Source organism: Puntigrus tetrazona, chromosome 16, assembly GCF_018831695.1.
Source record: "Puntigrus tetrazona isolate hp1 chromosome 16, ASM1883169v1, whole genome shotgun sequence".
Lineage (NCBI taxonomy): Eukaryota > Metazoa > Chordata > Actinopteri > Cypriniformes > Cyprinidae > Puntigrus > Puntigrus tetrazona.
The window spans coordinates 19,512,320-19,526,666 of record NC_056714.1 but is presented as its reverse complement, the minus strand read 5'-3'; the positions used below and the strand labels follow the sequence as shown (position 1 = coordinate 19,526,666).

Here is a 14,347-nt window from a genome sequence, read left to right as displayed (position 1 = left end):
AATCGCTTACAGCACCTTTAATAAAGGTGTGCAATCATCCAAGCTAAATATCAGAGAATAGATAAGAAAAAAAGGGTGCTGACCACTTTATCCTCCTGTTGCAATTCCACAGGGGAGGAAAAGCAAGAGAGAAAGACAAGGGGAAAAAAAAGAAGAGGGCAGAACAAGTGTGAGTGACATTCAGACACACATAAAGAGATGTTCATGTACTGCTGCAGCCAATCGCATCGCCGCTTATTACTCTGAGCAAAGTCATTTAAAAGCACTAAGACTGTACTGGGAGAAAGACATCAAAAGGTTAGATAAGCAGTTTCTGGGCTGATACATCCATCGCCCCGGGGGCCGACGAGCGATGTGCTAAAAACACAGGGACTATCGCCCTCTTGTGGTCGCTGCATTACCTGCTCAGCCCCTATAACACTCTACAAGATCAAATGTGTTACAAACGTGTATGAAATTTTGCATCGATAACATCAAGCTGCATTAACTATTTAAACAATGCAACGTCTCACACTGTCGCATTTCTCCTTTGTGTGCCGTAAATATCAAACATGCATACCATGCACCCTATCTTTTGCTGTATGCATACCATTTTCTGTGCAGTATACAACCGAAGCACAGCGCACGAATACTGCATCCAACAATGCAATACATATCACTTGATATTTCTAAAGTGACATCAAATGCAACATAATCTTGGCTTTTTATTTGATTGGATTGCCAAAGCTTAAGACATTTTACGCAACGCTAGATTAACCCTATAAAGCCTATATTTGATACGCAATGCGGTAAAGCCTCTGAACCGTCAACACGATAAAAACTTTGCTGAAGAATCGTAACACATGCCTTGTCGTCTGATCGGTAGCTTATACCTTTTAGCACATTAAAAACATTAATTCTAAATATATTCACCTTCAGCTCATGGCTCACATGTGTATTTGCCGCGATTTTATAAAGAAAACCTAATAAGTTTTAAATCAGTACAAACTATTGCTGGACTGAAGCAAGGTGTACTTGATTATCAAAACTTTTTAAAAAATTTTAAATGTGTCAAATAAACAAAAACAATAATTTACAGTAATCTATCTTTCAATCACTGAACGTTTTACTACAGAGCTTCGATCACAAAACTAAGCATTTTTATATTTATAGCACACCTTATATCTATATATCCTTTTTATATCTTGTTCCATTTCCGAACATTAGATGTTTCTGATTGTTATTTCAAATGTTAAGTCTTAGAGGTTTAAAAAGGCAAAATAACCATATTCATTTCCAAGATGCTAAATAGATGCTGCTATTTATTAACTGTATCTACTTAACTTGAAAATAGTAAGCAGGACGCAGTGCGCACTCCGCAGTACGCTATATTTGACTCCAGGAAGTGTTGATGTCCAGCTGAATCAGTGCTTTGTGTGTAATGGATGTACCTTGTTGGAGCGCAGTGAAACTCTTCCTCCACAGCGAGCGCAGAACTTGGTTTGGCAATAAGAACAGAGGTGGCCACAGCCGTCGGCAAACTTGGTTTTATGGCAGATTCCGCAGGTGGGGGCGTCGCTCTTCTGCTCCTGGGTGCTCGGCGCCTCGTCCCCCATCTTCTTCACCTGCTCCTTATACATTTCAAATTGCTGGTGCAATTTCCTGCGTGGAACAGAACGCAGCCGTTCAGAGCACAGCAAGAAAACACGTTATGCGTTTAAACATTGCGAGACAATGGTTGGCGTGGGGCATAACCGAAAGGACAATTTTACGGCTCATTAGGCTTGATTGACTCGTGTCTCATTTTTTAAGTACCCTAAAAACTTTAGTAATAATACACATCTATAAAATGAATAGTCCCCATTTGTTCTCCATGTCATCACCTTGTGCTACCAGAATTTTTTTTTTTTGAGAAAGTAACTTGAGAATACTTTAGATTGACTAAAAGAAATAGTTGTTTAAAATGTTACAATGTTAATTGCTAAACATTCTATTCAAAGAATTCTGAAATCGTTCTGAAATCACACTTTTTCACCAGAAAAAAAAAAACATAAGACTGATAAGAAATGTTTCTTTAAGCACCATTTCAGTATGTTAAAATTTGACTGGAGTAATGCTGAAAAATCTGCTAAATAAAGTACATTTTAAAATATATTACACTAGAAAACTATTTAATGTGGAATAAAATTTGACGTCAGTGTTTTTACTATTTTTGGTCAATAAATGCAGCTTTGCATAATTAACTTTAATATAATAACTTTAATGTGCTAACTAATATAACAAAATTAAATGACCAAAATTAAAAAAAAAAAAACTTCCATATATAGATATATAGATAGATAGATAGATAATATAGATAGATAGATAGATAGATAGATAGATAGATAGATAGATAGATAGATAGATAGATAGATAGATAGATAGATAGATAGATAGATAGATAGATAGATAGATAGATTTAAAACAGTTCCAGGAGAATAATTTTTTTCTGAATACTAAAGTTGCACAGTATTACATAAATCTGGACATTTAATTAAAATAATTAAAATGTGATTTTTATACTTCGCTTCCCTTTTCAACAGATAAGAATGAGCGACATTTCTTCAGCTAGTAAAGCATCATGTGCAGCCTTGAGAAAATCTGTGACTGAACTCCAACTACAAAACCTGATTATTCATCCATTCATTCAAATAAATATCATCTCGAGCAGGCAGATCACCTTGAGCGAGTTTATGTAAGAGTGGTGTTCAATCATGCACCCTCTCATTACCGTAAGAGAGCAGAGGGGGTCAAAGGCTTGAGACGGACCCTGAAACGCTAGCTGAAGGCACGCATGACGCACATGCATTTTGTATGTCCCCTGTCAATCAACCGTAGCCGTGGAAACCGAACACTGGGGGCTAACGCCATAAGCTGTCGATTAGAGGAGGTTTGGTCCCACATCTGCCCCTGCAACATTCATTAGCAGGCTGAATTATTGAACACGCTGATCTATTTACTACAGCAGAACGCCTGGGTGTTACCCAGAATTCACCTGGCCACCTCCCACCAAACTCAAACCCGAGCACATTCTCACGCTAATCACTAACTCTGACAGGACAGTTTGAATGCTTAATGCAAAGGAGTTTGTTTCATGTAAATTTAATGAACACAAATGTCATTGAACTTGTATTAGTCTTCTTTGACTTTAGCATGAACTAATGATCAAAAAAATAATGTTTGATTCACATATATATATTCTGTAATACACAGAGAAAGCTATAAATGAGCATTCTCATTCACTGCAATAACTTATTTAGTTTATTTCACACTTGTAAACGTCCTACTGGTGAAATACTTGTAGTACAGTATTGGATATACGTGTTGGGTTTTTTATGAGAATACACCTACAATTTTGACTATTTAAAAAATGTTATGCAAAATAAACAAAACCAAAAATTAAGTAAAATAAAAATTAGATGAAAGACAAATGATGCTGAAATAACGGAAATAAGTTGAGGCACTTAATTTACTGACTGTAATAAATATAGATTAACTAATGAAAAAAAATTACGTTTTATATAAAAAAAGAAAGAAAAAAGGCCAAAAATGAATAAAAAAGACATTTCAAATAAATGAGTAAAATTGCAAAAGCAGTAATTCTGAAATATTTAAATAAGGAACTTCTTTAAATTTTTATATATTTTAAAATGTAATTTATTCCTATCATCAAAGCTAAATTTTAATCATCGTTACTGCAGTCTTCAGTGTCACGTGATCCTCCAGAAATCATCAAATGCTGATTTGCTTCTCAAGAAACATTATTGACAATATTTAAAGGATTTAGGATTCTTTGAAGAATGGAACGATCATTTATCTGAAATTAAAAGCTTTTGTGACATTATACACTATACCACTTCGAAATCTTGAAGTCAGTATTTTTTTTTTTTTGGAAAGGAATTATAGAAATTAACACTTTCATTTAAGAATGATGTTTTAAATTGATTAAGAGTGATGATAACATTCACAGTCTTACTTCTAAACTTTCCATTCAACAAAGAAACCTGAGAAAAAAAATGGTTGTTGTTTTTAAAATTATGTTTTTAACATCATAACAATAAAAGTGTTTCTTTTTGTAAGCAGCAAATCGAGTTATTGGAGTGATTTCTGAAGGACCGTACGATTGGCATAACAAAATCAGCTTTGAAGTCACGTAAATAAATTCGATTTTAAAATATATTCGAATATAAATCAGTTATTTTAAATAGTAAAAATATGTAAGCTTTTTGGTATAATATTTTATTTTTATTTTTAATATTTAAATAAATGCAGACTTGATGAGCAGGTGAGACATTAAAAATCGTATTGTTCATTAAAATTTGAGTGTTAGTGTGTATGTGTGTGTGTGTGTGTGTGTGTGTGTGTGTGTGTTTTCACTGGGCATCAATAGACAAGCAGGCGTCTCACCAGCAGGTACTAACTTTCTAAAGCTAACCAGCCAACCTGGAACCCACCAGACATGTCTTCTGTTTAAGCCAGTGACCTGTCACCCCTCTAGGATCAAATCACACCAATGCGCAGGTCTGCTTTCACCAACCCCCTTGACCTCTGCCCTCTCACCCTCCGAACATGCAGTCAAGTGGACTCACTGTCTGACCCTCGCTCCCCTCTCAGATACACGGCCGATATCCTTCAGCTGCTGCAATATTACGTTTAAGTCTGTGGCGAAGATCAGATCGCATGTGTTTGGAACAGAATAAACGACGGCAGACTTCACATTACACCCAGCATTTCTCCACCCGTATTGAGCCGGGCTCCAGACAGCAGTCGGGTGGATGACGGGAAGGCTGGAGGAGCTCCAGAGGTCTGGCAGGTGCGCTGGCTCGGGTAGCATTACAGACAGCTGGAGACCACAGCGCCGCTCACCTCCGGAGACGCATAACCCACAATATAATCATACGCCATTCTTCACGTCTCGTCTGACACACAGCAGATAGAGAAGTCAGAGAAACACGAGCCAGTACACCGATACGCACTCCCTTTATGAGTGACACCACGGCCACCCGAAGACCTGCGCTTTACCCGTTTAAGCTACTTAAAAATTTGAAGTCGACTGCTCGTGTAACACGAAACCCATGCTTAATGCTGCTCTCTAATGCAGATCTCATAATCAAATCGAACCGATGGGCCATAATGAGTGAAACATGCCTGCAGTAGCTAACATTTTTAATTAAAATTGGGCCTGTCACAAAAAACATGACATAAAATATATATAACATCATAAATATAACAACTAAATTTTTTATGTCCACTGACCCATATTGAAACCTCTCTGAGCAATTTGAGTTATTCGGTATTTTAGTTTTCCGCTATAATATAATGCCTTTTATTTATCTTCATTTGAGGCTAAATTAATTTGTTAACATGAGTGCGTAACATATAATGAATTAAAAAAAACTAATCATATTTTATTGATTTCTACATGCGTGACCCGGACCACGAAACCAGTCATAAGCGTCCATTTTTCTAAAATAAATTGAATAAACTAGCTTTCCAGTAATGCATGGTTTGTTATGATAGTATACTTATGATATTTGGCAGAGATACAACTGTTTCAAAATTTGTGAGTGCAAAAAAAAAATACTGATAAAATCACCTTTAGAGTTCTCCAAATGAAGTTCTTAGCTATGCTAAAATTAGGTTTTGATATATTTACAGTAGGAAATTTACTAAATATCTTTATGTTTCTTTACTTAATGTCCTAATAATTTTTGGCATGAAAGAAAAATCTATAATTTTGACCCATGCAATATATTTTTGGCTATTGCTACAAATATACCCTATGCTGCAACTTAAGACACGTATAATAATACTTATAAAAATAATTTTTAGAAATAAACATTTATTATTATGATTAAACATGAATATATTATTTCATATTGTGTTTACCTTTTATATGTGATTAATCAGATTTTTTAATTTTTTTAAATGAGAGTTTATAAAAATAAAAGGAATTACAAAAATATTTACATACAAAAACCTTTTACATTTGAAATAAAGTAGTTCATTGGCAATAGACAATAACATACATTTTATATCCATCTATGTGTAATTTATTAATGAATCAAAATATAATTAATTTTATTAAACATTCCTCAAGGAGTCATATTCTGAGAAAAACCATATAATTCAAGGTCTGGGTAAGACAGTGTTTTGAATGTTGAGGCCAAACATGAATCCATTCGGTCTTACTTACGTCTCTGGCTCCTTTGGAGGCTCTGTTTGCGGTTGGTTTTGGGACTTTGTCTGGGGCTGGAGAACATTATTAACCAGATCAGTGATTCCGCTAAAGGGAAACCACCTGTATGAACAAGCAGACAGCGCAACTCAAAAACCGGTCGATAAGCCTGCTTCCATTCAACACACAGGCCAACGTCATCATGACGACTGCGGTGCAACTACATACAGAGAAACACACACGTACAGCTACAAAAACTACTGGGATAGAGAGAAAGAAAGACAGTGAGAGAGAAAGGGACAGACTAGTCTCAGCCCACCGACAACCTCATACATATTGCATACAATAAAGCTCACTTTCTCAATACGGCAAGCTCAAATCTTATTGGCCCGCTTTCTGCCCAGCAGTCAGAATACAGTTTTAATCCCACCCATAATGTACAAGGTTGACATAAATATTTTTGGTAAAAACAAAATCACTTGTGTTATCTGTCAAAGTAAACTAGATATGCATGAGCAAAGCTTTATATTTGGCTTTGCTTTTAAACTATATTATATTATATTATATTTGGACACAAAAAAGTACTATATTTTCCAGCATTTCTCAAATAGCTAGTGGTAAATGCTATTTTTTGCTATTGTGAAAGTAGTAGTAAGAACTAGTATAGCGAGAACTATTTCATATAAACCGCCCCTAAATTAAATGTACAAGTAAAATGAACTGCGATTGGTTAATTTAAACTAAGTAGTTTTTTATCTTGGCGGTAAGACCTTAAAATAACTATTAACTATGACTTTTAACTCAATTAATTCCTAATTTGCTGCTTATGAATAGTTTAGGTACTGGGTAGGATTAGGCAGGTAGAATAAGGCAATGTAGAATATGGCATTAATATGTGCTTAATTAGTATATAATATTCTAGTAAAATAGGTGTAACAGTAAAATAAAGTGTTACAATCTTGGCTTTGAGTAAAATTAAATGGACTTGCTGAAAATTTCGCCCACATGAGACTAGAGTAAGAAGAAAAGGAGAAAGAGAAGATAGAAATCCGAGAGATGGAAAAACTGAAGAGGAGGCACAGTCAGCTGGAGAAGGAAGCAAAGAAGCCGGAGCGAGTGAAATGAATTTTGCATCCATCAGCCCGGGATACAGTCGTGTATCCACAGACACAGAGAGAGAGAGAGAGATCAAACTTGTGTAACTCACAAGAGTCAACGAACAAGCAAAATAAAGCAGGACTGATGCATCCAGCCTATATGTGGATGAAGCTGATAAAAGCTTTTCGGATAGAGCCATGACAGACTGCAGGTAGCCAATCACTAGAGAGAGGAGGGGAAAAGAGCTGCCAATCACAGAGGAAGCCACAGCAAACGCACACGCCACCAACCAGCCAGGCGGGAATGTCAAAGCCTTGAGGTCTCTACCTAAGAACAGACCCAGGCAGGATCTGCGCATGCACAAAAACTGCAGAATCTGAACCGGCAGCAAGGCTCTGCCCCCTTTTTTGCTTATTTATTAAGACTCGGCTGATCTGATTATCATTTGATTTGCCAATAATAGAGTATTCTGCAGCTTTTGTAGGAACATGTGGAAAACGCGGGAAAAGTCCACAGATTCTGTCTGGGCCTGACTGAGTGTTACTTACTGGACTGGCTGAGACTTTGCATCTTCCTTGAGCCTAAAAATAAAAAAATAAATAAGTGAACACAAGAGCAGGATGATAACAGAAATAAAAAACAACAAAAGAAACAAACAAACAAGCAAAAAATGATCATAAAAACATAAAATACTTGCAAGCAAAGACAAATAAATGTAATATTATAATATAATCCATTTCATGTTAAGTTAACAAAATGAGTTATTTGATTCGTTATGATTATAATATCTTAAATGGCATATATTTTATATGTGTGTGTGTGTGTGTGCGTGAATAATTATTTAAATATATACATATGCTTGAATTTTAATGATATAAAGATTTTTTTTAATAAGATCTTAGTCATACTAAAATCTGTCAATAGATGCAAAACAAATTTGATATTGTTACTATTATAGATACTATTATGTGCGTGTATGTGAATAATTATTTATTATTTAACTGAATTTCAATTACACATAGGTAATTTTTATATTTATGATTTTGATTTAATGATCTTAGTCATACTGTTCATCTGCCAATGCATGCAAATCAAACAAAACAAAACATGCAAGCAGATGTGAACGTGATAACTTTAAGCATATAAACATAAAACATGTAGATAAGACATGGAACACTTAAATGCAAAAACTTAAGCAAATAATTGATATCAGAGAAAAAAAAAAAAAAAAACAGGGACATTTTTGTTATGCCCTCCGCAGATACACCGAGTCGACCACAGAACTACCTGACACCCTCCACAACACACAGTCCATCAAACACACCGTGTTGAGCTCATCACTAAAACACATACAGTACAATCTACCCTGAAAAAGAAATCCTGAAAAAAACAGTACATCATATCATATCATATATCAGGTTTTTCTAAACTCTTTTTTTGTTAACCTAAAACACTTGAAGTTAACATTTTTGGGATTATCTGCTAAAACGTCCCGTGCAAAATTTTAAAAACAGTGTGGCACTGCCCCCTCATGGTCAAATATTAAGGAACGGATGTAAACCTCTGCATCTGTCGCACGAAGAAGCGCAGCGGACTTAAACCTGAAGTGAAATCTGAAAAAATGTACAGTGCATCGTTTGACTGTGTGGCAAGATGGCTTCCTTTGCTTTCAGTCACACTGTGCTGCTGCGGTAAATTGCAGAAAAACGGCACAAGTCCTGGCTTGTCTTGAGTGTGATGTTCTAACCAAATTATCCCTCTTTCTTAGCTGTTCTCAGACTGTTAATTTAACCTCGAATGACTGTCCCCGCTCCTCCTCGTCGCTCTCTGTTCTCTGGATCTCTGTGGTGCTCTTGAGAGGAGGTGGAGACAGAGGCCTCATTGATGTGACAGCTATAGAATGAGAGCTGACTCATCACTTTAAATAACACACCCCACATCTCACCATCAGACTCGCAGCACGCCCCTCTTAAAGGAGTATTCCTGCTTATTTGTACTTTTGAACAGGCCTGCAGCAAGTTACGAGGTCACAGAGGTCCGATCCTCTGTACATTTAAAATAAAATTGGTTCTCTCAATGACTAATTTGCTGTTAAAAATGAAAAAAATGGTATGAAAACAATTGCTGTGAGACGCTGAGAGAGTAAAGGGTACAGGATACAACTATTAAAAGCTGTGTTGCCAGATATTATACGCATTTTTGTACTTAACTTTTCCACTTAATTTGACACTTTAGAAAGTGAGCGAGAAAAGTCTGCGTTTGAGGCTCAGCAATATCTATCTTTTATGACAATCTGGGTTAATATTTTATTTATTTGTTTAGTGTTTATTGAGTTTTTATAGCATTATCTGGCAACACTGCATGATCGCCAGCACATTGTGTAATAAAAACATTAACACTAATACACAGGTCTGTGCATTAAAAGAAATAAAATAGCCTATTCTATTCAGTATAGTAGTAAAATTTTCTGAAATCGTCTAGTGCACTTATGAAAGTTTTTTGTATGAAGTTATCATATATAGCAATGATTATTAATGAAAACTTTCATAGTAATATGCATGATTAATAAGCAACTGAAACAATTATCCACACCTAACCTATAGTAAAAATTGAAACAATAAATATCATTTATAAGTATAAAATATAATTTAAAGTATAATTCACAAACATTGAGATCTTTGTATGTAATACGTTTATTTGTAGTTTTTATAATACAATTCTTAACCCTCACTAATTTCCAAACCTTGGCTACGGTCATGCTATTAAATTTGTGAAAACAAAATAGGATCGCTAAGGTACTTAAACCTTCTGACTTCCTCTTTCTTAAAGCATGATAAACAATATGATATGTAAACAGGACTCTTTATGAATTTATATATGGTAATTTAGAAACGCTCACCGGTACTGATAGTTGCTATGCCATTAGGACAGCGTGGCGTGTGTGAGGTTGTCATGTTAACACTTGCGCAGTGGAAACCCTGGATTACACATTCATACACACGTTGTGACCATTACCAAAACAATTTTTTTTTTTTTTTTTTTTTTTTTAATGACATATGCACATAATAAAAGGGACTGATAATATAAAAATAAAGCCTAATCTGATATATTAAACTAGCATATGAATAATACTAATATAACACTGACCTACAGCCCTTCAGTAAATGCTGATGCTCATTTTATATTCAAAAGCGGCCAGTAACTACATAATGATTTTACATAAAATTATTAAAACCACAACATCAAAAGGTATGTTTAATTAAAGGGGTCAGAGAGGCATGTTATAAGAAATAAGCAGACTACATTGGAAAAAAAAGGAAATAAATGCATAATATGACCCGTTTTTCAGCTACCACTAAAACGCTGTTCTGTCTGAAGTGTGTGTGTGTGTGTGTGTGTGTGTGTGTGTGTGTGTGTGTGTGTGTGTGTGTGTGTGTGTGTGTGTGTGTGTGTGGACACACTGGCCTCCCGCTGTCAGCGATGCACAGAAGAGGAAAGTCCTGTTACATAACACAGAGCTGAATCTCTGCATGGGGCATAATTACTCCACAATTACAGCTGCCAGTGTGCCAGTCTGTGCTGGTCAGTGGGGCTCTCCTGTCTGCCATCACCACCACAACCTCCAGCCTGAGCTTAAAGTTATCCAAGTGAATTCCCTTTCTGTGTACAGTGGTGCACTTCAGATGACCTGTAGCAGCAAAACTGGGAAAGAAATGTATAGCTTGGTAAACATTTAGATTCATTTGAGCAAAAATGATTCACTGACTATCTGTATTAAGTAAAGAACAGCATCCTTGCATGCTTACATCAAACACTGAAAAAAAAAAAGAAATATTCAAACTCTTTTAAGGTAAGTGGTTGCAATCCATTAATTTTAGCTACATTTGAAAATAATAATAATGTATTTTTAATGTACCTAAAATAAATTTACTGCAACCACTTACATTTAAAAAAAGTAGGCAAATATTGCTTTTCATAAAAAAAAAAAAAGTTTCTTGAACAGCAAATCAGCATATTAGAATGATTTCTGAAAGATCATGTGAAGACCGGAATAATAATACTGAAAACGCAGCTTTGCTATTGCTTAATAAATTCCATATTAAATATATAATAGAAAGTAAAACATATTTTTTATGGTCAGTTTCTGCAATAAATACCACTAAATGTACTTACATTAGCCTACAATGTATTTTATACTGTTTAGAAGTGGGTGGGTTTACTGTAGGGGTGGGGATAGGTGCTCCAATGAAAGAATACATTAATAGAAAATGATTTATATTTTTTACAAATGCATGCAAACCATTAAATTAAGACAAACAACTAAAAAACAACGGAGGAGGCTGCGAAAAATTGATGCTAAGAGGAATCCCCCTGTGCTTCAAAAAGCGCTAAAGGAGCACCTTGGACGATAAAAAGCAACAACAAAGGGGTACTGAACCAAGCGTCAATATGTGACACGTTGGGAGTGAGAATGTGTTGTATAAGCATACGATTTCAGATGGCAGATTGTGTGAATGAGTGTGCGACAGGTGGAGGGACAGTGTGAGACCAGTTCGTTTTATGAATGTGGAAATCTGTGTGTGTGTGTGTGTGTGTGGTAACAGGTGGCAGAATCACTGCAGGAGCAGAAACGGTATAATCTCGTGCCAGAAAAAGCCAGGTCAACACGACCTCCTCTGAACCATCTGAGAGACCACAGAGTAACACTGAATAAACACACACTTGATTAAACCACAGTACACAAGTTGCATTAAGAGCCAAAGTGTGCGTGTGAGTGTGAGAACAGGCTCACTTCCAGAACCTAGTGCGTCATCTTGCAGCCTACTTCCTATATAGGCAGATGCCAAAAAGGCAGCATCCTAAATGAAACTGAATTCCATAAATGAAGGATTTTACAAGGGAATAACTCCCAGGGCGTCTTTAGAAATAGACAGTTTTTTTAGTTGCTTTTAGCAAGTTTCTATTGAGTTAAATAGCCAGTTTCCTTTTGGAGTGAAGTAACTGATGCATGTCAGCATTTAATATGTATCTAAAAAAGCCAATTATTGTTTCTTAGTAATTTTAGGGTGCTGATTTTAAAATTAGCACCTGTTTTGCTTAAGCAGTATCCCCAAAATTATGTTGTAGCATTTTTACTTTAAACAATCCCTTTAACACCAGACAAACAGGTACAAAAAGACACAATACCTTATGTTTCAGAAAGCAATTTATGCCTAATTTTGATTTTAAGGTTAAATTATATATGCATATATATATATATATATATATATATATATATATATATATATATATATATATATATATATATATATATATATATATATACATACATACATACATAATATATTAAACACATATAACTAATACTTTACACAATACACACACACACACACACACACACACACACACACACACAAACACACATATAAACAATATGTAAATTCTTTGACATTAAAAGGTATACTTGAACATACTGTATTTCTTACTCCTAGACAGTAAAGTAAATACTTTGCCATTAAAACAGTAAAACTTTATTTTAGGATCTCTTATGCATATTACTGTAATATTAGTCATTTATGAGTAGTATTTAAACACATATTAAAGGAATAGTTCGCCCCCAACGCACACAGTCAGAGATGAATTATAATTTTTTAAAACAGAAATATTTTTGTTCCAAAAACCCATTGATCTGCTTCAGAAGTCATGTGTTAACCTCCCCAGATGCTAAACGGGTTCGTTTTATGACAGATATATACAATTTATGGAGCTTCAAAATAATGGCCGCTACTACCCACCAGCATTACCAAGATCGGAAGAGCCAGAATGTTTTTTTTTTTTTTTTTAACTCTTTGTTTGTCTGAAAGAAGAAAGTTATATACACCTAGGATGGCTTGGGGGTGAGTAATGGGGTCATTTTTATTTTTAGGTGATCTATTCCTTTAATTCCTTACTCTACATTACCATAATACTACCCAATACCTAAAAACTTAACCACTACCTTACTATTAATAATTCACTGAGGGAAAAGTTATAATAAATGTTACTGTTTTTTTACTACTTAACTTTTTTTAGTGAAAAAAAAAACTGTATAAAAGGCTTTTATTGATATTTTTGAACTGAAAATCACCAAATTTGATCATATTATGTCAGGCTCACTGCACTTATCACATTATGCATAATAGATTTACCTTTTTTGCGATGGCCCTTTAAAAAGCGGCAAAAAGAAGGCAGCCTAATTAAGCTGCCTACCTTTTGGAACCTCAAAACGCTCTCTACCTGGGGTTTTGGAACACAGCCTCGATGTGGCATAACCGCATGCTAGAATGAAAGCTGTTCTCAAGCCAAAGCAAGCTAAATTTACAGCTCGCCCTCACACAGCGATGCCTGAAATAGCAGGCGGGTTCAAGGCAGCCCATCATAGAGGCAGACACCTGTTCATTAGGACCATTCAGCGGGATGGCAGGGGAAGTGCCTCCCTTGAACACATTTCCCTTTAAAAGAGGATTAGCGCTGGGGGAGCTCTTGATTCCAGCTGTCATCGGTTCCGCCGTGGCATCTGGATCAAAAAGCAATCTCATTTGAGCTCGGAGTGCCGTGATTGGTCGCGGTAGACCCAGGTTAACCTTTGAGTGACAGCTTTAAATCCCTCCTCACATTTAGCGCCACCCTATACGTCCAGATTTCAGAAACTCACGTTCACTTTGCTGATCCGTAAGCAGATGCCGCGACATGAGCCTAAACACAAACAATCAATATGATCGCGTAAATGCCGAAAGAAAACGTAGAATTAGGGGAAATAAAAAAAACAGCTATGGTAATTTGTCCAGTGTGTTTATTACTAGAATCACTCCTTTAATTTAAACTAACTATTATACTAAGTATAATAAAGTTCAGTAAGTAACTTGTAACAGGTCTGAATGAAACATCAAATCATCTGGCTTTTTAAAGTGTGCTATTACTTTTTAAAGAGATAAATAAAAATATCTTAAGCTTGTCTAAGCTGGTTTGCTAGTTTTGGGCAGTTCTTAGCTAAGAAACCAGCTAGTTGGCCTG

At 35.5% G+C, this 14,347-nt stretch overlaps 1 protein-coding gene across 27 annotated transcripts in view; it reads right to left on the bottom strand.

Moving 5' to 3' along the window:
• The window catches only part of rims2a (regulating synaptic membrane exocytosis 2a), a 144,206-nt gene that overhangs the window by 116,820 nt on the left and 13,039 nt on the right, over positions 1-14,347 (bottom strand). For 16 of the 27 annotated variants that reach the window (XM_043261216.1, XM_043261204.1, XM_043261208.1 and 13 more), the window contains exons 3-6: positions 7,843-7,875; positions 6,215-6,319; positions 1,431-1,641; positions 84-95 (exon numbers count right to left, since the gene is read on the bottom strand). In XM_043261216.1, coding sequence (XP_043117151.1) covers positions 84-95; positions 1,431-1,641; positions 6,215-6,319; positions 7,843-7,875 — 361 coding nt within the window. The remainder of the gene's footprint in view (positions 1-83; positions 96-1,430; positions 1,642-6,214; positions 6,320-7,842; positions 7,876-14,347) is intronic. The other 11 variants (XM_043261217.1, XM_043261233.1, XM_043261220.1 and 8 more) reach the window with 3 other exon arrangements.